Genomic DNA, 26,163 nt, shown 5'->3' with positions numbered 1-26,163 from the left:
TGAATTGATTGATTGATTTGTCTTTATTAGAGAGACTTTCAGCCCTTGGCTGGTTCGTCTCTTGCATCAATGAAGGAATCCTAAGAAAAATTCCTGAAGGAATTCCAGGGGGGAAACCAGGAAAAATATTGAAGAAATCCCCAAATGAATCTCGGGAATAATCAGTAAAGTAATCCCTAAAGGAATCCAGGAATAAAAAAATCACGGGCGGAATCAATGAAGATATACCGGGAGGTTTCGACTGGATGATCGTTGATTTTTCTAGAATCTTTTGGCTTGCAGTCTAACAAATTGCGTTGATTAATTACTGTTAAGTAGAGGCGATAGTCTGAACCGGCAGGTAGTACCTGTGCACCAGCTAGGGATTTCCCAAACCCAACCGAAATGAATGGCCCAAAAGTGTACTAGACGGTGTGACCCTTTTCAACCCGACACGGTTTCAAAATTAAACAAAATTGTGTGACTTGTTGTCCGCGAGGAATCCTTTTTGGGAATCAAGGAGACATTCTTCTTCAAGAAATTAATGAAGAAATGTCGGGGGGAGTCCCTCAAAGTATTCCGGGTGGAATCCCTGAAAGAAACTCTAGAAAATTCCCTTCAGGATTACCGTGAGCAACATCTGGAAGAATCCCGGCAGGAAGTCCTGTAGGAATCCTTAGAAGAATACTTTAAGGGATCCCAGGAAGAATCCTGAGTGGATTCCGGTGGAATTCCAGAAGAAATACTGTGAATAATCCCTAGAGGTTTCTCTGGAGGACGTTATGCAGGGTCGTTACGCCAAGAAGAAGATGCTGAGCTGTTCGCAATTGAGAAATGTCAAAGCCACTCATTCAGTGCCAGAACGATATGACAATGGAAAACTGACGTATCCTCCAACGATCTACGTTTAATGACATTCATAAATGGCACAAATGCCCCAAATGGAGAATAACGTGCCAGTCCATGATTATCGCATTGTTCCATATTGGGGTAATCACAAATATTCATTAACAAATTTTGAAAAATCAGGCTTTCTTCTTCAGGAAATCGCCCGGCACTTACCTAATTCTTTATCTTCCCACGTTTGCTTCGCCTCCAGCAGGGCGTTGTACACTTCGCGGCTCGGTTCCGTTCCGGAGAAGACGTAGTACCGGGCTCGGACCCGCTTGAAGAACTCCACATTGGCGTAGTAGGAATTTCCGTGATGCGGCACGTACGACAGGTCCACGTAGACCGGAGCGGGCTTCTTCGCCGACTTGATCGGCGATTCCGACCGTTTCCGGAGGTTCTTTTCGTTGTTCAGCTTCGTCTTGCTCAGGATCATCTTGCGCTCCTTCTTGGGGGTGGTCTTCATGTTTTCGTCATTCAGTGGCGCAGGCGAAGGTAGTCCCAACGGCTTGCCCCACGATGCTAGTGGATCCTTGTCTTTGTCTGGCTGAGACTGTTGACTGGTAGTTGTACTAGTTGTAGCAGTACTGCTGGACTGCCCTGCGGTAGTAGTTTGTGCTTGCGATGCTGTTATTGTAGCCGGTAGACCGCTGGCAGTGAAGTCTAGTTCCTTCTTACTGCTATCGGCCACCGTCGTCATAGCGGACGATGTTGTTGTCGTTGCAGCCATGAATTCCTTTTCGCTGGAGAAGTGCATTGACTGGGTCATCAAATCTACTTTGTCAGACTTCATGAACGCTTTTTCAAAGTCAAGATCGGCTTCATCTAGGAATTTGCGGTCACCTGTCTTATGAACATGACTAGAGTCTACGCTACTGTCTCCACTGGAAGCGTACTCCATGTAAGTCTTGGCGAACGCTTTGCCAGCTGAAATTGGGATTGGAACAGACTTTGTGGACGTTACAGAAGTAGTAACGGCTGTATCCGATACGTCTGGTAGCTGTCCATAGAAGGAAGTGCTCATGGGATCGGGTTTGTAAGCTGAGGCGATGGTGATTGCCGATTTAACCTCATCGCTTCCATATTGCGGTGGTATTTCATCCTGGCTGTCGTCGATCTCGATGTCGGATTTCTTGCTAACACCGGAACTTGAATGCTGCAGATCATAATCGTAGGTATACTTCGTGCTTGGTGACAGTGGAGCTTGCGAAGTTACACTCATCGGAGATCCTGGAACATCCTCGTCATGCCAACCAGCAACGATTCGTGAAGCTTGTCCGGAGGAAATATCTGATCTTGGGGACATCACTTCCTTCTCATCGTAATCTTCAGTTAGACTTCTGTCTTCTGTTGATGCCAAGGTGAGATTAATCGGAGTTTTAATAGCTTCTTTCGCGGCAATCTTTGTAGTAGTAGTGGTGGTTGTTGTTGATGTGGACATTGATTCGCCGGCGCTGCTGGCATCATCCTTCTTTGAATCTCCTGATACCTCCGTCTTGACAGTGCTTCCAACTTCGATCTTTTCACCATCCTTGATGATGTAGCGCTTCGTCGTTGTTGTAGTCGTTGTGACAACCTCTTGCTTCGCTTCATCCTTGCTATCTTCAGGAATGCGCTCGATCTGAGAATCTACCATGTCCGGTGTGGAGGTACGCGTCATATCTGGAGTACTCATTCCGGAGCTGGTCTTGACTTCATCGGTCTTCAACGTATCCAACAATTTCGGGAACGGAGATGTTGGTTTCGGAGATGATTCTGATGTTTCAATACCTGAACTGTGGCCGAGGTTGATTGACTTGGACGCACTATCTGTACTACCTGTGTGAACGGACATTAGACCCGGACTGCTCTTTCCAGATGGTACAGACTCTTTAGGTGTTGAAATACCAGACACATCTTCCTTTTGCTGCTTTACCACTGTCTGGCTTGTTGAGGTAACCGTCGTGGCACTGCTACTTGTTACGGTGCTCTCAATATGCTGTCCCAAAGTGAAATCCTCTTTTGAAACATTCGGACTGATGGGAGCTGTTGGGGGTGTTTTGGATCCTCCAAGCAACTCGGCGCTCTCTACTTTTGTACTTGTAGTCATGCTCTTCGAATCAATGGTTTCTTCCACAGCGCTCATCTTGATTGTTACCTGCTTGGAGGTACTTTCCGACAGACTATCCTTCTCAATAAACGTGTTCAACGATGCCGAACTGCCTTCTAGCGAATCCTTGTCATGAGGACTAACCGACTTGACACTGGAAGTTTGCGATTTGTCTTTGTCACCTGACATTGGCGTTGATTTTCCACTGTCCAGTAGAGGAAAAGCGAGCGTCGAACTCTTGCTCTCCTGTTTGACTGATTCGTCTTTTTTCTCTGTTGTCTGGATCATTGTAATGACTGATGAAGACATTTTTTCTATCTCCTTCATTGAACTAGCGGTTTCTTTTAAGAGTTTATCGACTCCCGGAATGATTGAATCTGGTTGATCAGGGCTTTCATGCTCAGATCCTGTCATTGGGAAGCCTTCGGATCCTTTTTTCTCATCGGCAGGGAATTGGCTCGGCCCAAACAACGACATACCTGTTCTGGAAGCAGTCGATGTTTGTTTTTTCTCCGTGAACACCATTTCCTCTATCTTGGTGATACTTTCTCGGGGAGTTTTCAAAATATGTAAATCGTCTCGCGATGTGGCAGCACTTTCCTCCAACACGCCCAATGCACTTCCTTCAAATCCGATTCGTTGAGGCGTTGAAGACATGACCGCCGAAAGCGACTTCGATCTAGACTCTTTCAAAAAGATTTTCTCTTCCTGTGCATCTGCATGGTCGCTCAATGCTGACGATGGACGTTCTTCTTGCACGGTAGACTCCCGTCGTGACTCTGGTTTAGTTTCAGTGGTACCTGATTTATCAGAAACATGACTCGCTGCGGATGTAGGTCTTGAGACTTCCTTGTCCTTTACTTCACTGGCAACAGGTGACTTGTCTTTTCCACTGGCATGACTTGCAGCAGATTCAGGCCTGGAAGCTTCCTTAGATTTAACTGCTGGTTCGGCCGTATCATCTTCACCTCCGCTCGCAGGAGAATCGGGCCGAGAAAATTGTTTCTCTCCGGGAATTGATTCACCGTGATAGCTTTGGACAGAGTCTTCTCTAGCAAGATGTTTCTCGGGAACGTTGGATTCCGCAGCCTTCGACGTCAGCTCGGGCTCGTCTCCACAACTAGCTGGCGAATCAGGGCGCGAGAAATCTTTTTCCTCGGTAGATTCCTTTGATTCTTCCTTTTTAGCATCTTTCACAGTGTCAACTTGTTGCTCCACCTCAACGTCTTTGGTGTCATGTTTCTCTGCAGGCTGTGCCTTTGCTTCTTCCATCTTATCATCGGCACAGCTATCAGGGGACTCTGGACGCGAGAAAGACTTCTCTCCAGGTATAGCTTCGCCATGGTAGCTACATGCAGAATCTGGGCGAGCTAAGTCCTTTTCTTCGTATGTCGATTTGGCTTCCTTTGCGGTTTCAACTTTATCACTAGAACAGCTAGCTGGTGATTCTGGTCGGGAAAAATCTCCTTCTCCAATTACTTTCTCAGTTGAAGAGCCTTCTGCGGCTTTCACAACGGTTTCGCTAGTTGCACTTTCCTGCAACGAAGGTTCTTTATCTTCAGCTTTCGAATCTTTCGGTGTTGATTTATCCGAAGAACCTTGGCTAGCTGAAGACTCTGGACGTGACTGTGTTTTTTCGTCGGTTTTCTTGTCTGTTTCACTCACGTGGCTTGCAACCGAATCAGGGCGAGAAGGACTTTTCTCGTTTTTCGTTTCCGTCTTCTCCTGGATCTTGGTACTTTCTGTTTCGTGTGATCCGGTTCCCTTGTCACTTACTTGGCTAGCAGATGACGCAGGTCGTGAAGGTTCCTTATCAGATCCTGCCTTGTGGGAATCCTTTTCACTTACATGACTGGCGACTGATGTAGGCCTGGATGGTTCCTTCTCATCAGCCTTCGATTCCGCTGCTGGTGACTTGTCACTTGATGGCTTGTCACTAGGTTGAGAAGTCTCCTTGTTATCAATGGGCAAGGAATCTAAAGCGGGTTGCTTGTCGGAATCTGCTTTCTCATTAGGAAGACTGGATGCTGATGTAGGAGAGGCTTCTTTCTGTTCGTTAACAGCTGTTTCTTGCTTGGAATCAGTTGTTTTATCGCTAACATGACTTGCTGAAGACGCTGGACGTGAAGCGTCTCTGTCTTCTGACTTGGCCTCGAGTTTTTCTGATGAAGCTGGTTCACTCACGTGGCTTACGGCAGACGCTATTCTCGATTCTTCTTTCTCGGAAGCTTTGCCTGAAGGCACTTTTTCGCTTTCGTGACTTGCTGCTGAAGTTGGCCGAGAGTCAGCCTCTGGTTTGCCATTGGTTAGCGGGGTTTGGTCGCTTACGCCGCTAGCTACCGAACCGGCACGCGATACTTCTTTCTCCTGATGAGTGCTGTCAACGGTGGCTTTTTCAGTGGTGGTAATTGAAGCGGCTTCTGGAACAGAACTATCTTTTTCATCCGATACAGTTTTTCCACCTGTTTGAGAAATCACCGAAGCAGGTCGAGAATCTCCCTTCTCCTCGGGCTTTGCAGTATCCACCTTAGACTCAATAACTTGATCGATAGTGCTAGCTGCAGATTCAGGTCTAGATGGTTCTTTGGTTTCTGACACCTGCTCCTTCATTTCTACTGTTGATTTTGATTCCTTTTCCTTCGAATGCTCTTTATCACTAGTATGCGATGCAGCCGACTCTGGCCTTGACATATCCTTTGTCTCTGGTTTTGTTTCTGTCTTCTCGCTGACGTGAGATGCAACTGAAACTGGTCGTGAACTTTCTTTTTCATCAAGTTTGGTGGTGTCAGCTTGCTCGCTGATATGTGAAGTTGCGGACTCGGGCCTAGATGGTTCCTTTGGTTCAACCTTCACTGCTTGTGACATTCCAGTTGAAGCTTTATCATTTACCTGAGATGCAATCGCTTTCAGCTGTGCTATTTCATTTGTTCCCCGTTTAATTTCGGTTTTCTCGGAAGTTTCCTTATCACTGACATGGGAAGCCACCGATTCAGGTCGAGAAGATACTTGACCATCCTCTTGTTTGACATCTGCTTTCTCGCTTACTTTTTCAGTAGCTTGGGAGACAGTCGGCATCACTTTCGCGGTATCTTCCTTAGCATCGGCCTTTTCAGCAGATTCTTTCTCGCTCACATGAGATGCAGCCGATTCAGGTCGAGATACTGTTTGAGCTTGTTCTAGTTTGATTTCATCTTTATCTGAAACCTTGTCGCTTACATGAGAGGCAACTGATTCGGGCCGTGAAGCTTGCAAAGCTTCTGTTTGCTTCGAATCTGCCTTGTCGGATGATGCCTTTTCACTGACATGGGAAGCAACCGACTCTGGACGCGAAGCATCCTTAACTTCTACGTTTTCAGAAGAGGCTTTTTCACTCACATGAGAAGCAGCTGATTCTGGTCGTGAAGCTCCCTTCTCAGATGGTTTGTCACTTACATGTTTTTCTCCATCTTCATTAGACTGCAGAGAGTCCTTAGCTTCTTTTTGTGTTGTATCTAATTTTCCGGAAATCTCACTCATAACCGATTCTGGTCGTGAAATTTCTTTAGTCTCGTCTTGCTTGGTCGTATCATGTTTATCAACAGACTTCTCACTCACATTAGAAGCAACCGATACCGGTCGCGATGCATCCTTAGTTGCTTCTTGTACGGTGTCTACCTTTTCTGTAGTTGCCTTTTCACTAATATAAGATGCTACCGACTCTGGACGAGAAGCATCCGTAATCTTCTCAGAAGGAGCTTTTTCGCTGACATGGGATACCGCCGACTCTGGACGAGAAGCTTCCGTAATCTTCTCAGAAGGAGCTTTTTCGCTGACATGGGATACCGCCGACTCTGGACGAGAAGCTTCTGTACCTTTCTCAGAAGAAGCTTTTTCGCTGACATGAGATGACACCGACTCTGGCCGAGAAGCTTCCGTACCCTTCTGAGAGGAAACGTTTTCGCTGACATGAGAAGCTACTGATCCTGGCCTGGTGGTTTCAGAAGCTGCTCCCGGTTGTTGAACTTCTTTTGTTTCTGCTTGTTTAGAATCTTCTTTCGGTTGAACATCTGTTTTGTCGCTGATGTGAGATGCTCCCGACTCAGGCCTTGAAGCTTCTTTGACCTCCATCTTTTCGGAATCAAGTTTTTCACTGATGTGTGATGCGACTGATGTTGGTCGAGTTTCATCCTTGGCGTCTTTGTCAGAAGAAGGCTTTTCACTGGTATGAGATGCCGCCGACAACGGTCTTGAAGCGTCCTTAGCTTCTTCCGCTTTTGTCACAACTTTCTCAGAAGACGTTGTGCTTTTACCATCCTCTTTTTCACTGACATGAGAAATCGCAGATGCTGGTCGAGAAGCTTCCTTAGATTCTTCTTTTTTCGTCTCTTCTGTGTCAATAACATGTGAAGCCGCGGATTCTGGCCGTGAAGCTGCCTCAGAATCTGCTTCCTTAGATTCCGCTTTATCTGCCACAGATTTTTCACTAACGTGTGATGCTACTGACTCAGGTCTGGAGGATTGCTTGTCATCGTCTTTCTTCGTCATTTCAGGTAAAATCTTTTCAGCAGTTTGTGAGGTAACTGACTCGGGTCGAGAATCCTCTTTTGTTTCCTCCGACTTAGTTTTTTCTTCTGGAATCTTCTCACTGACCTGAGAAGCGACTGATTCTGGACGTGAGGACTCCTTAGTGACGTCTTGTTTTGCTTCTGCTTTATCACTCTTGTCTGAAATGACAGATTCCGGTCGTGAGGCATCCTTAGCTTCCATCTTTTGAGCTTGGACATCTTCCTTCTGCTCCGATGCCAGTTTGTCACTAATGTGAGATGCAGCAGATTCTGGCCGTGAAGCTTCCTTGGTTTCATCTGTCTTGTCCTCCATCTTCTCAGGTGATGCTTCCTCACTGACATGGGAAGCTACGGATTGTGATCTTGAGGCTTCAACCGAATACTTCTCTGCATCAATGGAAGGTTCCTTTTCTGCAGGTTTAGCTTCTTTTTCTGAAGAAGCTTTGTCACTTACTTGGGATGCGACGGATTCTGGTCGAGACGATCCCTTGGCTTCGTCGGGCTTGATTTCATCTTTAGTAGATGGTGTCTTATCACCAGTTTGCGATTGCAGTTGATCGACAATTGGTTCTTCAGAGGATGCGGCAGATTCAGGGCGAGAAACTTGTTTGTCATCCTTCGATGCTTCGATTTTATCTGATGGAGCTTTCTCGCTTACATGGGACGCAACAGATTCAGGGCGAGAGACTTGTTTGTCGTCCTGCTGGGCTTCGATCTTATCTGACGGCGCTTTCTCGCTTACATGGGACGCAACAGATTCTGGGCGAGAGACTTGTTTGTCATCCTGCTGAGTTTCCATCTTGTCGGATGCAGCTTTTTCACTTGCATGGGATGCAACAGATGCAGGACGAGAAGCATCCTTTTTACCATCCTTTGGTTTCTCTGATGCCGCTGATTCCGGGCGAGACGGTTCTTTGGTGTCTGCCTTCTCACTAGCATGTGACGCTGATGAATCCGGCCGTGATCGATCTTTCGATGCATCAGGTTTGGATTCAGCAACTGGAGATTTTTCAGTTGATGCTCCTGATTCAGGACGAGATAGTTCAGCGGGCGAAGCAGCCTTGTCCGACGAGGGTTTTGGACTGATTGGATCAGTTGCCGATTCCGGTCTAGATGACTGGACTTCTTGTGGAATCTTCTCTTCTGCTTTCGTTGGAACAACCGCTTCCGCAGCAACAGACTTTTCAGACACAGTTTTCTGGCTTGTCACAGATTCTGGGCTGGACAATTCTTCGCTCTTCTTGGCCAAGCTATCCTTCTGCTTCTCAGGTTCGGAAAATACGTCTTGTTGTTTGTCAGATTCTTTGAGAAATTCGGAAACAGATTTGACGTCGGCTGCATCTTCTTTCAAGTCACTGATGTGACTTGAAATCGAATGAGCCCTGGAAGAATCACGTTCGTCAATAATCGAGCTTTCGTCCTTCGTATAATCGCGCTCGCTGAAGGTGCTAATGGCGGACTCACGCCTGGAATCATCAATTTGGGCGTATTGTTCCGCAATAGACTCCTTGCGATCGTCCGATGTTTTTTCAGGAGTCTTCTTAGCTTCAATTACTACCTTTTCGGGCAATTCATGTTTATCTTTTTCTTCGATTGAAGTTGGAGAAGTCTTCAAATCCGGTGAAGATTTTCCAGATGATGCTGGGCTGGATTTTTCCTCTTGTTTTACTTCTGGAAGCTTTGGTTTTTCTTGTTTTACTTCTGATGGTTTAGCTTGTTCAGTTTCCTCATCAACCTTGATTTCCGGAGTAGTTTTACCGGAAACTGGAGGTTCTGGAGTGGCAGTTTTGGAAAATGTAATCGTTCCATCTGGACAGATTACAGTTTCTTCGCCACCATCTTCACTGCTAGCGGTAACCAGCATTCTTTGAACGGTTCCAATATCTTCTTCACGAGGGGCTCCCTGTGACAGTTTACGTTCTAGTTCATGTGGATCGAAGCCAGGAATAATTTCTTCTAAATCCTTATCTGACTTCAGAACTTCAGCAACATTGGCTACAATCTTGGCAACGTCCTCTGGGGTTCTGGCTCGCTGTGGAACAACAATTGGTTCGAGTTTCGGAGAGGAACTTTTCTTTTCATCTTTCTGCGGGGGAGTAACACGATCTTCTTCCTCTTCCTCTTTAATCTCTCTAAGGTTAGCTTCCTCAAAGGTTGAGTATTTGACTTCCTCAATGATGTACGAGCTGGTCATTTGTTTGGATTCCAGTTCTTCCAACTCCTTATCCTCATCAATGTGCTGCGGGATGTTTACTGCAGACTTCATGTCAACAACCTTATCTGCGTCGGTAACCGGAGAATCCAACGTAGTGATGTGTGTTTCTCGCAATTCCTGTGTAAACGTTCGCTCGTATCCGAATGGTTTTTCGAACCCGATAGCTTGCTCTGCTGGTTCTGGAACACTGGCCACTTCCTGTTTTACGCATACGTCTTCTGCAGCCTCTTTGCTCTTCAATTCTTCAATCTTATCAGTTACTTCTTGAAGTCGAGCTTCGACTTGTTCGGTCTTATCTTTGATCTTGGTTTCAACCTTATCGGCTACTTTTTCAATTCCAGATTTGATACTTTCGCTGATTCCACCAAAGAATGAACTGATGCCACTTTTCGCTTTTTCCTGCACTTGCTCGACGGCTTTGTTAAGTTCTTCGTCTAGTTGTTTTTTGGTATCGTCAATCTTAACGCTAACTTCTTCCTTGATGTTTGTTGCCAATGTTTCAAGCTCCTTCTTCTCCATTTCAATGCTGGCTAGAACGCTATCAGCCTTAGCAGCGGCCTGCTCAACACTGGTTTTGATTTTGTCTACTTCTGATGCAACTTTTTCATCAACCTGTTGAGCTTTCTTCTGCAAGTCTTCGCCAACAGCATCTACCTTGGCAGTAATGTCTTTGACCACTGCTTCAGCCGTTTCCACAGCAGCTTTTTCGGCTTCTTTTCCTAGCTCAACAACGGTTTCCTTCATCTTCTTGTCGGTATCGATGATTTCCTGTTTGACCTTGTCGACGATCTCTTCTTTACGTTCCACTATTTCTTTCACCATTTCGTCTTTAACGGCAACCAGATCCGAAGTTGTTTCCTTTGCCTTGTCGTCGATTATATGTTTTAGTTCTTCCAGTTTTTCTTCTGCCTTTTGCGGTGCACCCCAGATTTCGTCCAGAACAGATGGCTCTGGCAGAGGTACCTTAGGTTCAACCTTCTTGGCAACAACAATTTCTTCGTGGACCGGTTGTTTGTCCTCTTCGTTATCGACATCGGTTGTTGCTTGTTCAGGAACTTGCTGTACTTTTTTGACTTCTGGCTGTTTCTTAACCTGTGGTTCACTGGAGATAATTTGTGACTCGAGATCTTTAAGAACGGCTGCCTCATCATGTTCACCCTTGGCTGACGTCTGCTGAGTGTCCAATTTTGGTGGTTTTTCAACCATTGCATCAATTTCAACCTTTTCAATGGTTTCCTGCACTTCTTGCTTGACGTCCTTAACTGTATCACATAGTTTATCACTTTCTGCCGATTTATCCATTACTACCTTATCAGTCTTCTCGGGTTGCTTCACTTCAGTCTCCTTCTTTTGGGCTGCATCTACAGCTTCTGGCTTTTCCTTAGTGTCTCGTTCCTTTTCGTCCTCTTTGTCTTTGTCTTCGCTGTATTCTTCGAAGTCTGCCTCTTCATGCATTGGCAAGTCCGCCACTTCATCTGGTGTTTTGACAACATCCCGCATGTGAGCTTGTTGTGCACTGAAGTGCATCTTGGCAGGTGTCGGTCTTTCCAGTGGTTCATAGACTGTTGGCGGTGGAGGCGCAACCTCTACTTCTTTCGTTTCCTCCTTGACGTATTTCTCTTCAATCACAAGATCTTCCTTGATTTCGTCTAGTGGGATGCGTTCGTCTTCCGGCAGAGTTGGTGCTGTCGTGGTAGCTCCTGATTCTGCTGTAGCAGAAACTCTTTCCTCATGGTGACTCTCGTGTGGTGGTTCGATATGCTCCTTTTGAACTGGTTCAGGTTCGTTTTCGTCACGAGTGTCGCTGGTCTTCTTGGTGCTGCTAACTTTTTCATCTGGGCTGATTGATGACATTTCTTCCGTTTTCAACCCATCCATGGAGGTTTCCATCTTGGATTTGGCAATCTCCTTCGCAGAAGCAATGATATCTTGAACTTCTTCTTCGATATCTTGCTTGTGCTTGGGTGATAGTTTTTCCGCTTCTTTGGGTTCTTCTTTTACATCTTCAATAGCTTCTTTCTCCAAGACTGTTTCTTTGTTGTCTTGATGGGTCTCTTCAGCCTGTTCTTCTTCAACTTTCTCACCTTCGATAATTTCCACTACAGTAGCGGTTTCTCCTTCCATCTTTCCAACATCGGCCTTTTCTTGCTTTTCACCTTCCATGCTATCGCGCTTACACTTCTCCGATTCTTGCGAATCTCGCTGATGTTTTTGGATTTCCTCTTCCTTCGTTGCGCTGCTTTCCGGCTCATTGATGGAGTCTTCGGTGTACTGCTCTTCCTTCTCAATGATCAGATACTCTTCCTCTTCTTCCGGTTCTGTCGTGCTATCTTGGATCTCACGGTGCTCGGAGAGAACTTCGCGACGTTTTACCTTTTCGGAGTCACGTTTGAAGACGGCCTCAATTTCTCGGACTGCTTCTTGTTCCTCCTTGAGCTCAGCCAACTGTTGTTGCTGGATGGCGTCCATATCGGAAGCACCTGCCGCTGCTGATGCCGTAGTATCGACGATGCGTTTTTGTACTGCAATGCCGGCTTCGTCAGCGCTTGGTGTGGACACCAGACTGGAATCGGTGGTACCGTTCTTATCTAGCTTAGCTTTGCGAATTACGGCATCCTTTTCGGATTTGAGAACTTTTTTCGCCTTGACAGGACTTCCTCCGACGGCGGTGGCCGATGTCGGTCCTCGTGGACGACGAGAAATAGGTTTACGTTCGATCTTGGGAGGTGAATCTTTCTTCTCTACCGAATCTTTCTTTGCTGGAGCGGGTTTGGCAGCCGGACGTTGGCGTGCTTCTAGGACTTTGCGGTTATTAGCATCCTTAGCACTTTTAGCTGGTGTACTCTTCGGACTTGCCTTACCGGGTCTAGTGGTCACGGGTTTCGTGGTTTTTGGAGGAGCTGAAGGTTTCTTTGGCTCATCGTCCTTTGAATGCCCGTTGGTAAGCTTGGGTTCGACGGTTTTCTTTGGCGTTGTGGGTGAAGACTTGTTAGTTTCTTCTTTCTTCTTTATTGGTTTAGCTGCCGGTTTCGGCGGTTTGGTATCAATTCTGGGACGAGCTGTTGCTAGTCTGCTTGATTTTTCCGAAACCTTTCTGGTTGCCTTGGTCTCCTCCTTAGCAGCTGGTGATTCGTCTTTCTTGGAGTCTTTGGTTTCGTCGTCTTTCTTGTCGAGTTTCTTTTCGGGAACTGCTTCTTCTGCGGCTACCTTCTTCTCAGTTTCATCTTTGTCGGAGCCTGCGTCAGAAGAGTCTTTCTTCTCGTCTAGGTCAATCTTTTTACTTGTTTCGATCAACATACTATCGATCTTCTTTGTCGATTCAGTAGACGTCGTTTTGATTACCTTGGATTTACTTATGGTAACCTTGGCCGTGGCGACGGTAGCGACGCTTGACTTTGTTATGTGTTTCTCAAGCTTGGCTTCATCCGCCGAGCTATCCATCATGTCCGAGGAACTCTTGGTTGAATCGGCCAGCTTGTTGTCGATCATCTTCATCTTGTTGTCTAAAATCTTATTATCCTTCTCAGATGGTTTCGTTGACTTGGACGGAAGGATTGGCTCGGGAATGATCTTATCGATGGATGATGATTTCAGTGATTTCTTGGTGAGAACTTGCGTCGAGAGACTCGGCGCGATTGACTTGACTGTGCAAACCGGTTGTCGCATGAATTCTACGTTCTTCATTTTTTCTAGTCCTTCGAGAATTTTGTACTCTGGTGCGGATCCAGGGAAGAGAATTCTGGTGATGTTGTCCTCCGGGTTAGCCGGGGTCCAAACCAGCAGTGCGCAGATTGATATTATGTTCTGCATTGGGAAAACGAATTCTTTGGAATCTCTTGGGGCAAATAACTTTGGATCGGCTGCATTCCACTTGGCAAGGAATTCTTTGACTTCTTTAGAATCCTTTGCTGGGCTTATGACGTACATGTCCAATGTTCCGTGTCCGACCTTGTGATACAGGTTGATGGGCTCAGCATCTCTGTAGCAGTTTTGTGCTTTCAGGTTCAAGGTCTTCAAGTTAGTCACTATTTGGTGACCTTCTTCGATGAGATCTACCAGCAAAGGATCGCGATCCTTGTCACCATCGGGGCTCAGTAGTCCTTTCCGCTCTGGAATGTTGCAGAAGAAGTGTCCAATCTGTGGATAGACGTGAGCTTCATGTTTCCGCTCAACTACAGCCGAGATACCCTTGATGTTGGTGTTGTTGATGCGCGTCATCAGAACAGCGTCCAAACGATCCAGGTGGCGAACGAAGTCCCAGAAGCATGACTTTCGACTGAAACCTCCGTCAACTGCAAAAAGAAATAATTGCGTTAAAAGGCATCTAACTACGTTCCTAAGACCCCAGTCCTTACCCAACATGTTGAACCCGTTGATACCGAACAGAGCGGCGTCACCTTGTCCACCGGGGAAGACATACAGCGTCGGATGGCTGAAGCGGATGTTGCCGACCACGTCGGAGCTTTCCAAAAGTTCAGAGATCTCCGTCGGTACGATCATCGATGCCAGATAGTCCACGAATGCATTCAACTTGTCGCTGCCCGAGCTCAGCACATCCACCGGATTCAGCCGGATGCGACAGAGTCGGGCAAAGGATTTGTCCTGGATGGCTTGCCAGTTGCCGACCGGGGCGCAGTGCACGTCCATGGTGATCGTGTCCGGGTAGGCACGCAGGACCCGTTGTACCTCGTGCTCACGGAATGCCTCCATGAAGTCCACCACCGAGAACGTGCCGTCCTGGAAAAAAAACGTGAATTTTGAATTCATTAAAGTTTAATGGAATGTGTTGCGTATGAAACAGGGCTGTGTCCTTGGCTGTGTCATTCTATCAAATATCTAACTTATCCTCCTATCCTCGTATTGATTGAACAAAATCAAGGAAATTTTACAGCTATGGATTCCAACTCACTAAATTTGGGTATGAAAATGAAGCTGAATGTAGACGAATTGGTGAGGTCGTTCCATACTATTTCAATCCATTTACTAGCATTACTAGCATAAGGCTTCTTATTGTTTTTTGGCGTTAGCGTTCTATAAAAATGTCCATAGTAATATTTGTCATTGGACCATTGTACGCATTCGTATATGGTGCGACAGGTATGATGATACTCTATGTCCGAGGAGGCTTATAATATTCCCATTACGAAAAGATCTTGAAACTAGCACTAGTTTACCGCTCGTTTCTACTATACGAGCCCATTTGTGCAAGCACATTAAAAAAAATGTCATCAAATTGCACCTCGTTTTATTGTTGCAAGCAATCCTTCTAAAAAATCATACATCATTTTACATACATCACAATATTCATAACCACTTTCGTTTTTTTTTCAGTAACCTCACATCATATAGGAATCATATATCTTTAACGTGACCTTTCAAGTGCAAGTACAACATAGATACACGCAATTCTAAAATGTCAGGTATCCTGTGAGTGGCAAAATCAACCATCCACCCCAAAAATTGACTCTGAAATGTGTCAGTGTGAAGGGTGATTGTTCATTCTGCATCTAAAACACGTCCTTACTCCTTCAAGGCTGCCATCCGTACCTTCACAGTCCTGCCTCACGGCGATAGCATTAACAGCGACAACCCAGTTAGTCAGTCAGTAGAAGTATGTATGTTGCAAATGGTTTAGCTCATAAAACATGACCTTTAACATTTTGGTAGCTCGACCTTACCCTGTTCACTGACGACTGTTCACTGGAAAGTGGATGCCGCCGCCAACCACCATACTGTGTAGATACCGAAACGTTGAGCGCGTTACGATTGCTTTCAGAAGCATTTCAAGCGGAAAAGTGGAGTAATGCTAGAAGATTAATTTTTAATTTGAAACATGATTAACACATTGCTCCTTTCAGAAGAGGACGGGAGCGAAATACGAGAGTGTTTTAGTGCCATTTGAAGCTATCGTCCAATAATAATAAGTATTTTTACGTTATTTAACGCCCCAACACTTGCTTGATTATGCGAATTAAAAAAATATATAAGAAGATTAACAGTTGAATTCGAGTAAGAAAATCTTTTTGAACCAATATAGTATCAGATTGGATTGACCTCTAGGATAAGTCGCAATCCAAAATATGTTTTGCTCCCGTTATTCAAGGATTCTTCCAAGCATTCTACACGGGGTTTATTCAGGAATCCCACTGGGGATGTAGTTTTTTTCAAGAACTCTCCAATGTACAAGGATTGGCCCAGTGTTTTTTCTAGTGATTTCTCCAAGGTTTTTTTAGTCCTTCAAGGATTCCTCCAGCATTTCTTCCAGGGGATTTATCCAGGAATTCCTCCAGGGATTTATCCAAGCATTTCTCTTGGATTTACTCCAAGATTTTTTTTGGGGATTTCTCCAAGGATTATTTTTGGGATTACTCCAGGAATTCATTCATAGATTTATCCAGAAGTTTATTTAGGGATTTCTTCAGGCATTCTTCTCAGCTTTTTCCTAGAGATTTTTCCAGCGATTCTTCTAAGAGTTTTGCCAGGGATTTCTCCAGCGATGTCTCCCAAGGATTTATTCAAGAACTCTTCTTGGGATCATCCAGCTTATTCCAAGGAATCCAGTCCTTCAGGGACTCCCCCAGCAATTCTTCGAGGGATTTATCTATGAGCTCTTCCAGGCTTCCTCCAAAAATTCCAAGGGTTTTGAAAGTTTTAAGTTTTGATAAATTTTACTTTTTTCGATCATCCTAACCCTTTTGCGTTATAGAATTTGTTTGCAGGGTTAGATGCGTTACTCACCGTGTTTCAAAAATTAGGTTATTAGGTATAAAATTGACTTAGTTATATCGACAAGTGCCAAAAATAGGTACACCTGTCCAAATGGTACAAGACCCTATCACAACAATCTTTAATCTACTATAGGGCATTGCACGCCGCGGTTGCTAAGGAAAATCTTTGACGTTTGGTGGCCTTGTTGTTAACGATTGGATGTTAAAGGAATCCTATTAAACTTCTAAAGGTGTTTCTTATGGAATTCCCCCAAGATTTCTTTCTGCAATTCCTCCAGGAACTTCTTACGAGATTCCTTTAGAGATTCCTTCTACGATTTTTCTAGGGATGCCTTTCGGGATTCCTCCGGAAGGTGCGGGAATTCTCCAGAAATTCCTTCCGAGATTGACGCCAAGATTTCTCTAGAATTTTTTCAAGGATTCCATTACGAGTTTCGTAGGGGATTTCTCGGGTTCCTTCCAGGACTCTAGAACATTTGAGGATTACACCTTTTGAGATTTCTCCAGGAGCTCTTTCTAGAAGTGCTCCAGAAGTTGCGTTTAGGACTCCTTCCAGAGTTCTTTCTGGGATTTCTCCAGCATTTTTTCCTGAGGTTGACCAGGAGTTTCATCTGGGTTTCCTCAATGATTTATTTCAGTCTTTCCTTTAAAAGTTCTTCTGGCATTTCCTAATGAGTTCCTTCAGGGAGTTCTCTTTTTGAGTATTCCTTCTGCTGAGATGTCTTGAGGATCACTTTCTGAAATTCCTTCAGAAGTTCCTTCTAGAATTCCTCCAAGAGTTCCTTTTACGAGAAGGCATTCCTACACTGAAAAAATAAATCACATATCCACTGGAAAATTTCCATTAGTTTGGCTATATAACTGTTACTGGATTTTCCGATGAAAATTTCTTCGGAAATATCCCATGAAATTCAAACGGTATATGGAAAACATTAGGAAATCACATAGCTTCTATTGGAAAATCACATAACTTCACATAACACGCATATGAAAACAGTCCATTTGAAAATCAGATGAAAACAATGTGAAAACTTTTTCTGGAAGAATCTCATAATTAATTCATGGAGAAATTTTGGAACAAATCCTTGAAAGAGTCCTAGAAGAAATTCCCGAAAAAAAAATCTAGAACTCCGGGAGAAATTCGAGAAGAAAGTCTTGGAGAAATTTCGGAAGGAATCTCTGTAAAAATCTCTGCAGGATTTTCCGAATGGAATCTCATTAAGAATCTCAGAAGAAACTCCTGGAAGAATCTAAGAATTAGCTTCTAAGGTATCCCAGAGAGAATTCCTGGAGGAATCTTGGAACTCCTGAAGAAATTCCTTAAGCATTCTCAAGAGCAATCCCTGAAGGAGTTGCTAGAGGATTCCCAGAAATAATTCCTGAAGGAATACCAGATGAACTCAGGAACTCAGTAGAAACTGCTGGGAGAATTCCAGAGGGAACTTCTGAAGGAACCATGTATATATTCCTCGATGAATCTCTAAAAGAGCTCCCTGACAAGTCCTGTAAGAGAAACCGAGAAAGGAACTCCTGGAGGAATTCCAGAAGGAGCTCCAAGGCGAACTATACCAGAAACAGTGTCGGTAAAAACTCAAATTCTCAAATCTCATGGTTGAGTTGTTTCACGCGCGATTCTTGACTCGCCAAACTCGCCGCCGAAAAAATCATGCATGTGTTGATTCGCGATTTCACTCATTGCTTTATTTCTTGGTGTTCTTATTATTTACATCGAAGTTTTTAGGATTATATGATAGAATAAAAGCAAATCTAGCGTGCAATAACATTAAATGTCGTTCAAATTGATTGGGATTCATTTTACAAGCGAACGAGATTTCGGCGCTTGACTCGTGAGAGCGAGATTTTGCATGAAAATCTCGCGCGTGAGAAAATGATTCCGAATCGCGCGCGAGTTTTATCCCGAAATTTGTTTTCTAATGTTTTTCTAAAAGTTTATCCATGGTTTCTTTCAAGAGTTCTCTCAAGGTTTTCTTCTCCTCTCTTCCACCAGCAGTTTCTTCAGGCATCTCTTCAGGGAACCGGAATTTCTTTTGAGATTCCATCAGAACTTCTTTTTGTGTTGCACAAAGAAGGTTTTTAGGATTCCTCCAGGAATTCCTTCTTGATTTCCTTCTGGAATTCCGAGATCTCGGCAGGAAACCCCACAGGCATTCTTTAAAAGCCCTCCCAGGAATTGCTTCTGGGATTCCTCCAGGAGTTCTTTTCCGGATTCCTTCATGAATTGCTTCCTGGATTCTTCTGGTATTCCTCGAGAACTTCCTTCTAGGATTTATCCAGGATTTTTTCCCGGGGACTATTCCAGGAACTTTTTCCGACATTCCTCCATTCTCTTAGAATTCCGCGAGGAATGCCTTTACGGATTCCTTCCATTGCTCCTTCTGGAATTCCTCCATGATTTTCTTTCTTAGGTTTCACCAGGAGTTATATCCAGATAATCTTCCGGGATCCCCAAAAGTTACATTCGGGATTCCTTCAGAGATTCCTTCCGGGATTCTTTCAAAAATTTCTTCCGTGTTTTCTTTATAAGTTGAACCAGGAGTTCCTTCTGAGAATCTACAAATATCTCCTTCTGAAACTCTTCCAGGACTTTATTCAAGATTTCTCCGAATGCTCCATCAAGAATTGCTCAAGGACCTCCTCACGGAGTTTCTTTTTAAATTTCTCTATGGTTTCCTTTCCAAATTCCTCCAGGAGTTCCTTCTGAAATTCTTCTGAAAGTTCCTTCTGAGATTTCTCCAGATACTTTTGTAATGTTTTCAGAAGTTTTTATTTCGGGGATTCCCAGTAGGAATTTCTGTGCAAATGTTATACTTCTCCTGTCGGGAAAACCTATAAAGAACATCATGAGAATTTCTTACAAAACTGCTAGAGGAGCTCCTTATGAATTTATTGGAGGAATTCTGCGAGGAAGTCCTGTAGAAAGGAGCTCCTGGAATAATGCCAAAACTTAGAAAAATTTTCCTTTGCAACCTTAGCGGCGTGCAGTACTCTCTATAGCAAGCAGCAAACTATTGATCGTGGGAAGCATTTGAGCGAAATTGATTTTTGTCTGCAAACATAATACATTATTCTTTACGCAGGATTTCAAAGCCATTTTCTCAGATACAGTTGTTGCGTCAAAGAGCTGCATGTCTTATAAAATGAGGCTGCCTTTAATCTCCATTATTGGTTATTGACATTGATATGAATGAAAAAATAAATGATAAATGCAATAAACTTTTTTAATTTTGTTTTACTGGATAATGATACTTATTGCAAGTAAAAATTTGATAAATTACGAAATACTTTTTTCAAGAGGCTTAGTAGAAAGCTACGTAGCATATCATTAACCCCTACCCTCCTATCGTCACACTTCGTCACAAAATCACAAACACCCCCCTCCCCCCTAAAAAGCTTCGTCATTTATGGACGCCCCCTTTCAGGAGATGCTTCCAGGGTTTTTTCAGGCAGTCCTTCCTAGATTCCTTTAGGATTTTGTTCCGGTATTACATTGGGGTTTCTTTCGGGGTTCCTTCAGAAGTTCTTTCGGGATTGCTTTAGGGATCCTTTTCACATATCTCCGGGAACTTACGGATCATGTTTTTTTTTTCGGAATTCTTCCAATTTTCCTTATGGAAATTTGAAGTTCTATGGCTGTTTCTTTAGGAGTTGCTCCAGCAGCTTTGCAAGGAATTTCCCCCAGAGTTCTGCCTGGTTTTCGAACTGGTTTTTTCCCAGAAATATCTTTTGAAAATACATGAAACAAAAACTTCAGAATGCATTCCAAACGGTACTATTAGGATAATCTCGGAAGGAATTCCCGGATCTACTAGAGAAATTTTGGAAGCAATTCTTTAAAGTTCGAGAAGGAATCTGAGTTAGAATCCCGGAAGCAGTTCTGGGAGGAAACACAGATGTAGTCTTTTTAGAAATTTCAGAAGAAACTGCTAGAAGAATCTTAAAGGGACCCAAACCCGAGCAGGAATGAATAACTGACACATAACTGGAGCATACCAAAGTCAGGTATCATACCAAAACCAGGTATTGGTCGGTTGTCCAGGTATTGAAAATAACTTATTTTAATATTTTGTAGGTATTGATAGAATACCTCAACGAGTTATTATTTTGGTTTTGAGGACTGATTGAAGTATTATTCAATTATGGAAAAATCACTATTTGTATGGAAAAATCATCGATTATTATTTAGGTTTTGCCATACCTGAAGTCATTATTCGCGTGTTATGCACAGGAAGCACATCAGTTATTTTAGGTATTTTACCTCTTATGCAGGGCTACTTAATACCTCATTCAGGTTGTAGGTATTCGGTTTTCCATACCTGAGTTTGGTATTCTTCAGCTATTTTCTCCTGCTCGGGAAGGGGTACCAAGAAGAATCTTAGACGGATACTCCTTACGGAATCTGGAAACACTCTCAGGATGAATCCCGGAAGTACTTGCTGGAGGATTCTCGGAAAGAGCTTCTGGAGTAATTCCAGATGGAGCTGCTTTAGGAATCTCTCAAGAAACTCCTGGGAGAATCCCAGATAAAACTTCTGATGGAAGAATCCTAGAAGAAATTTGTGTAGAAACCGCGAAGGAATTCCAGGGGGAATCTCACATGGAATTCGTATGGAATCCCATCCCAGAAGGAGTTCCTGAAGCAAGTAAGTCATAAATCAGCTTACGCGAACCCCCCACATTTTGAATTCAGGCAAACCACTCATGAAAAGCTGACGAAAGTATGAATCGTAAACAACAAGGCCACAAAACGTAAAAGACTTTACCCTGGCAATCGTGGTGTACAATGCCCCATATTGATTTGCTATGAAATGACTGCATTGGGGATACTCCAGCAGTGACTCTCCCAGAATCATTCAAGGATTTCTTCAGAAATACCTACACGATAAGCCAAGAGTTCCACTTTTATGAGTTACAAATTGTTTTTAATTAAATTACACAAAAAGTACCTATTTTGTCAGGCCAAAATGCTACCAGGGAATCCTTGAAGGCATCCTTGGGGAAATCCAAAGAAGTGTTAATGTTGGAATCCCGTAGAAATCTCGGTAGGAATCCCAGGAGAAATCCCACAAGGAATCCTGAGATGTATTCCTTAAGAAATCCCGGAATGAGCCTCTGAAGAAATGCCAGGAGAAATCTCTAAAGGAATTCCTGGAAGAGTCCCTGAAAGGATCACTGATTGAATATCGGAAAGTATCTGGGTAGAAATCTCAAAGGAATACTGGGATAAATTACTAAAGGAAAACTGGGAAATTCAATGAAGGAATTACAGGAGAAATTTCTGAAGAAATCTATGAAAATCCGCATAGGACTACCTTAATAAATCAAAACAAATCAAATAGTAATCTTGGAAGAAAATCCTAACGAAATCTCGGGAAGAATCAATGAAAGAATTTCTAAATGAATCTCGAAAGGAATCTCCAAAGCAAAATTGGGAGAAATCATTTAACCTTCCTAGGATGTTAGGATTTTTGCACCACGACGACGTAGTGCGCATTTAGCGTGTCTCTCTGGGTCATATTGACCCCAACATCCTACTAGGATTAAGAAATACTGGAAACAATGAAATGATTTCCCAAAAGGAAATGTTTTCGAAATTCCAGAAATAAACCTTTGACAGAACCCTTGACAAACACCTGAAGGAATATTAGGAGATATCCCTAAAGAAAACCCGAAACTGATCAATGAATGAATCTCGGATGAAATCCTGGAAGTAATCTCAGAGCACTTCCGCAGGTTAATGAACCATAGTGCACAGGTTCATTACCAAGATTTAGGAGGAGGAAGTATTACCAGAGAAATGGATAGAAGGTATCGTGTGTCCCATGTACAAAAAGGGCGACAAGTTGAATTGCGGGAACTATCGCGCGATCAAACTACTGATCACTGTCTACAAGATACTCTCTCAAATTTTATGCAGCCATTTATCACAGATTGCAAGAAAGTTCATGGGGCAATATCATTCAGGATTGCCCCATCGAACGCGTTACAATTGACCAGATGTTCGCCATCCGCCAGGTGTTGAAAAAATGCCGCGAATACAACGTGCCCACACACTTGTTCATCGATTTTAAATCGGCGTATGATACAATCGATCGAAACCAGCCATGGCAGATTGTGCACGAATACGAATTCCCGGATAAACTGGAACGATTGATCAAGGCGACGATGTACCGGGTGATGTACGTAGTTCGAGTATCAGCGACAATCTCGAGTCCCTTCGAATCTCGCAGAGGGTACGGCAAGGTGATGGTCTTTCGTGTTTGCTGTTTTACATTGCTTTTGCTGATGATAGATCGCTGCTTGGTGTCGCTGATGATAGATCGCAAATATGAGACGATAGCGGAAACGTCGATCCGATTAAGGAATGAAGCCAGGCGAATCGGATTAGTCATAAATATGTTGATTACAAAGTGCATGATGGCAAAGGGCTCCAGGGAAGAATCACCGCGCCCGCCACCCCGAATTTTCTATCGATGGTGATGAAATTGACTACTCACTGGTGACCGCCGACTATGACACCAGCAGAGAAATTCAGAGGCGCTTTTTGGCAGGAAATCAAGCTTACTTTGGACGATCGAACAAAGTTCGCCGTCACACGAAGTTAACTATGTACAAAACGCTGATTAGACCGGTAGTCCCTAGGGTAGTCCTTTATGGACACGAAGCATGGACTGTACGTGCAGAGGACCAATGCGCACTTGGTGTTTTCGAACGGAAGGTGTTGCGTGCCATCTACGAACATGTTGCGAACTACGAACTGCATAAGCTGCTGAGAGAACCAACCATCGTCCACGCCGCTAAAATCGGGAGGCTACGGTCACGTCATCAGGATGTCGGATAGCAACCCGACTAAAATGGTTCTAGAGAGTCATCCGACCGGTACAAGAAGACGTGATGCGCTGCGAGCTAGGTGGGTCGATCAAGTGCAGGATGATTTGCGGACCCTTCACAGAGTGCGGAACTGGAGACTCACGACGAGTCCTATGTACAGCAGAGGACACTCAGGCCTTAGTCTGATAGGTAAGGTAAGGCTAGGTGTGCTGATATACTGCGTAATTCTCAAGATATTTACTTTAAAAGTACTTCACAACTTTAAATTGTGAGCCATGGCTAAGATATCAGGAAAACAAATGTACTTCTTCGAGTGGAGCGGACCTGGTGTGATGGTTAGAACACTTGACTATCACGCCGAGGACCTGGGATCGAATCCCACTCCCGACAAACTCACAAAATGTGAGTTCTTCCTTCGGAAGGGAAGTAAAGCGTGGGTCCCGAGATGAACTAGCCTAGGGCTGAAAATCTCGTTAATACAGATAAAAAAAAATGTACTTCTTAATTCAAATTGGACCCACAAAACGGTTGCGTTACCATATTCAACATGTAGGAATTATGGATGTTCTGAACAATTTTTCCAAAGGCAGAGTGCTGAAACATTGCGTAATTCTCAAAATATTCATTTGTACAGTCATAGAAATAGGAGACTGCGCGGATATGGGTTAAGCTGCGTAAACGGTACAATACTAATATTCCACTAGATGATTAACAAATTCCCTCTCCAAACATAAAATCTATTTTCTCTACCAATTTTTACCACATTTTTGCCGACTAATTTTCCGGGTCAATTAATTAATTCTTGCCACAGGTCATCCCTGCTTTGCGCTCGGCCTCTATCCTATTTCCAGCTCACATCTGGTGTGGTAATTACCGACCCCCTTCCAAGCTCCCACCCCAATGTATCAATTTGTAAAACGTGTACCTGCTTCGCTTGCTATCATCACCAAACACTCTCACTCTTCCGCCCAATCTTACCTGCAGGACCCAGGAGCCATTGCCGGCGAAAGTGTACCCGGTGTGGATGATGTGTCGGTGCCGGGTGAAACTGCTCAGCAGGTTCCGTATGCACTGGATGAAGGTGTTGATCTGCGGATGGATCAGGATCTCCGTGACGAGATTCTCGCTCGCATACTGGATCAACCGTTCGCCTGCGAGGGGTGGAGAGGGAGAGAAAAGAAATAATAAAACGTGGTTAGTACCTGTCTAAATTGTATGCAATTTGGAAGTGAGAACTATGGTAGATTATGACCCACTGAGCCAATTGAAATTTTCTGGTCAATCTGCAAAAATGTTATCAAAAAGGTGACTCTTTTTACCCTCGCTTTTTATTTTGATATTAAAAAAGCTTTCAAAAAACTGATAATGAGTAAGTAGACATACATTCATGACAATTTTTACTTGTAGTCTGCATCTTCATTAGGATTACAGGAAGATTGGTGGTTATAGTTAGATTCGGACTCTTTTTTTCACTTTCTAAATAGGAAACCTATGCTATTTTCAGTAGCTTTGTTCTCTTCGGTGTTGCTATACAAAACATAGTTATAAGGCCACCAAGTTTTAGGCAATTTCACTGACAAAAAAACTTCTAAAGATGAAGATAATAAAAATGCCGAAAATTCCCACCCTACAACAGTTATAAAAAAAACTAGCGGTCATGCTAAAAAAACTGTGAAAATTCTTATTGACATAGACTTCTACTGCTGTTCCGTTTGTGCTACAGCCACAAAACTAGCATCCAGTGCCTCGGTCACCATTCGACTTTCACTGCACCAATGGAACATGCCGTGCGACCTGCGCTGCTATTCAGCAAAGCTTTTATATTGCATCCTGTCGTCTGTCTGTGTGCCATAATGTACACGGCCCAGGCCAGGAAATTTGCATTGCATAAGGATCGCCCGAGTTGCTTTCCGCAATCGGAGATTGGCACTATAGCAAACATCGCGCCGTTTGCGTTTGCTATCCTGCTGTCAGTCACGGGATTTGTGTCAGCTTTCCGAGGAGCTGGAAAATCATTGAATTACGCGCTGTAGGTTCATGGTCGGTTTTGAGAGTTTTTGGAAAGTGTTTCAATGCACCGTGCAGAATGTATCATGTGTATGATTCGGTAAAAACGTGGAAGGAGAACAAAATTCATCGAGACGACATTTCACCCCAGTATGCTTCTTCCAACAACAAATAAATCCATTATGATCACATTGTTACACTAACCATATCTCCCTTTAAGGACAGACTTGTTAGAATCCCAAAATGGCCGACACAATGGCCGACTTTGGCACCTACTCACGATTTCGAGGGCACAAATTTCTTCGTAAACAAAACCAGTGCACCTGAGCTTTTTATTTTAAGCTAATTATAAGTGAGCAAGAACAGAATAATAAAATACATTGTTGTTTGAAGCTTGCTTTTTTGAGATTTGTGCGCCTGAAGTTTCGATGCAAAGTTGAAGCGGGATTTCAAGACGTTTGTCCTTAAAACCACAACCATTCTTCTCAGTTTCAATGCCAATACGAAACAATTCAGTTATGTTATCACAGCCAAAAGCTAGAATAACACACGGTAGCTATCGTCATGAGCGAAAACAAGCACTGAACAATTTATTCGTGGTATCGTTTGATCTTCAAACGTATTCGAAACCGATGACTTTATTTTCAATTTTCGGCTTCGACTGTACAGCCCCGGGTGCTTTACTTTCAGAAAGTACACATGGAAAAGTGGTCGGGTACAACCATAACGAGTATGTAGTCGACGACGACGGTCAGATACGGAAAACGAAAAGGTTTCCTTTTCCGCGATTGCAAGAAGCCAAAGATGAAGGAAAATAACTCTCATATCCTTCATACTTACCGTGGTATGTGAGTTGACGTACAT

At 43.7% G+C, this 26,163-nt stretch overlaps 1 protein-coding gene across 1 annotated transcript in view; it reads right to left on the bottom strand.

Moving 5' to 3' along the window:
* Window positions 1-26,163, bottom strand: part of LOC109418213 (microtubule-associated protein futsch) — a 32,294-nt gene extending 6,131 nt beyond the window's left edge. The window contains exons 1-4 of the mRNA XM_062842455.1: window positions 26,140-26,163; window positions 24,271-24,498; window positions 14,071-14,452; window positions 1,042-14,007 (exon numbers count right to left, since the gene is read on the bottom strand). Coding sequence (XP_062698439.1) covers window positions 1,042-14,007; window positions 14,071-14,452; window positions 24,271-24,498; window positions 26,140-26,163 — 13,600 coding nt within the window. The remainder of the gene's footprint in view (window positions 1-1,041; window positions 14,008-14,070; window positions 14,453-24,270; window positions 24,499-26,139) is intronic.

Source organism: Aedes albopictus, chromosome 3 (assembly GCF_035046485.1).
Source record: "Aedes albopictus strain Foshan chromosome 3, AalbF5, whole genome shotgun sequence".
NCBI classification, from domain to species: domain Eukaryota; kingdom Metazoa; phylum Arthropoda; class Insecta; order Diptera; family Culicidae; genus Aedes; species Aedes albopictus.
This window is presented reverse-complemented; position numbering and strand designations above follow the sequence as displayed.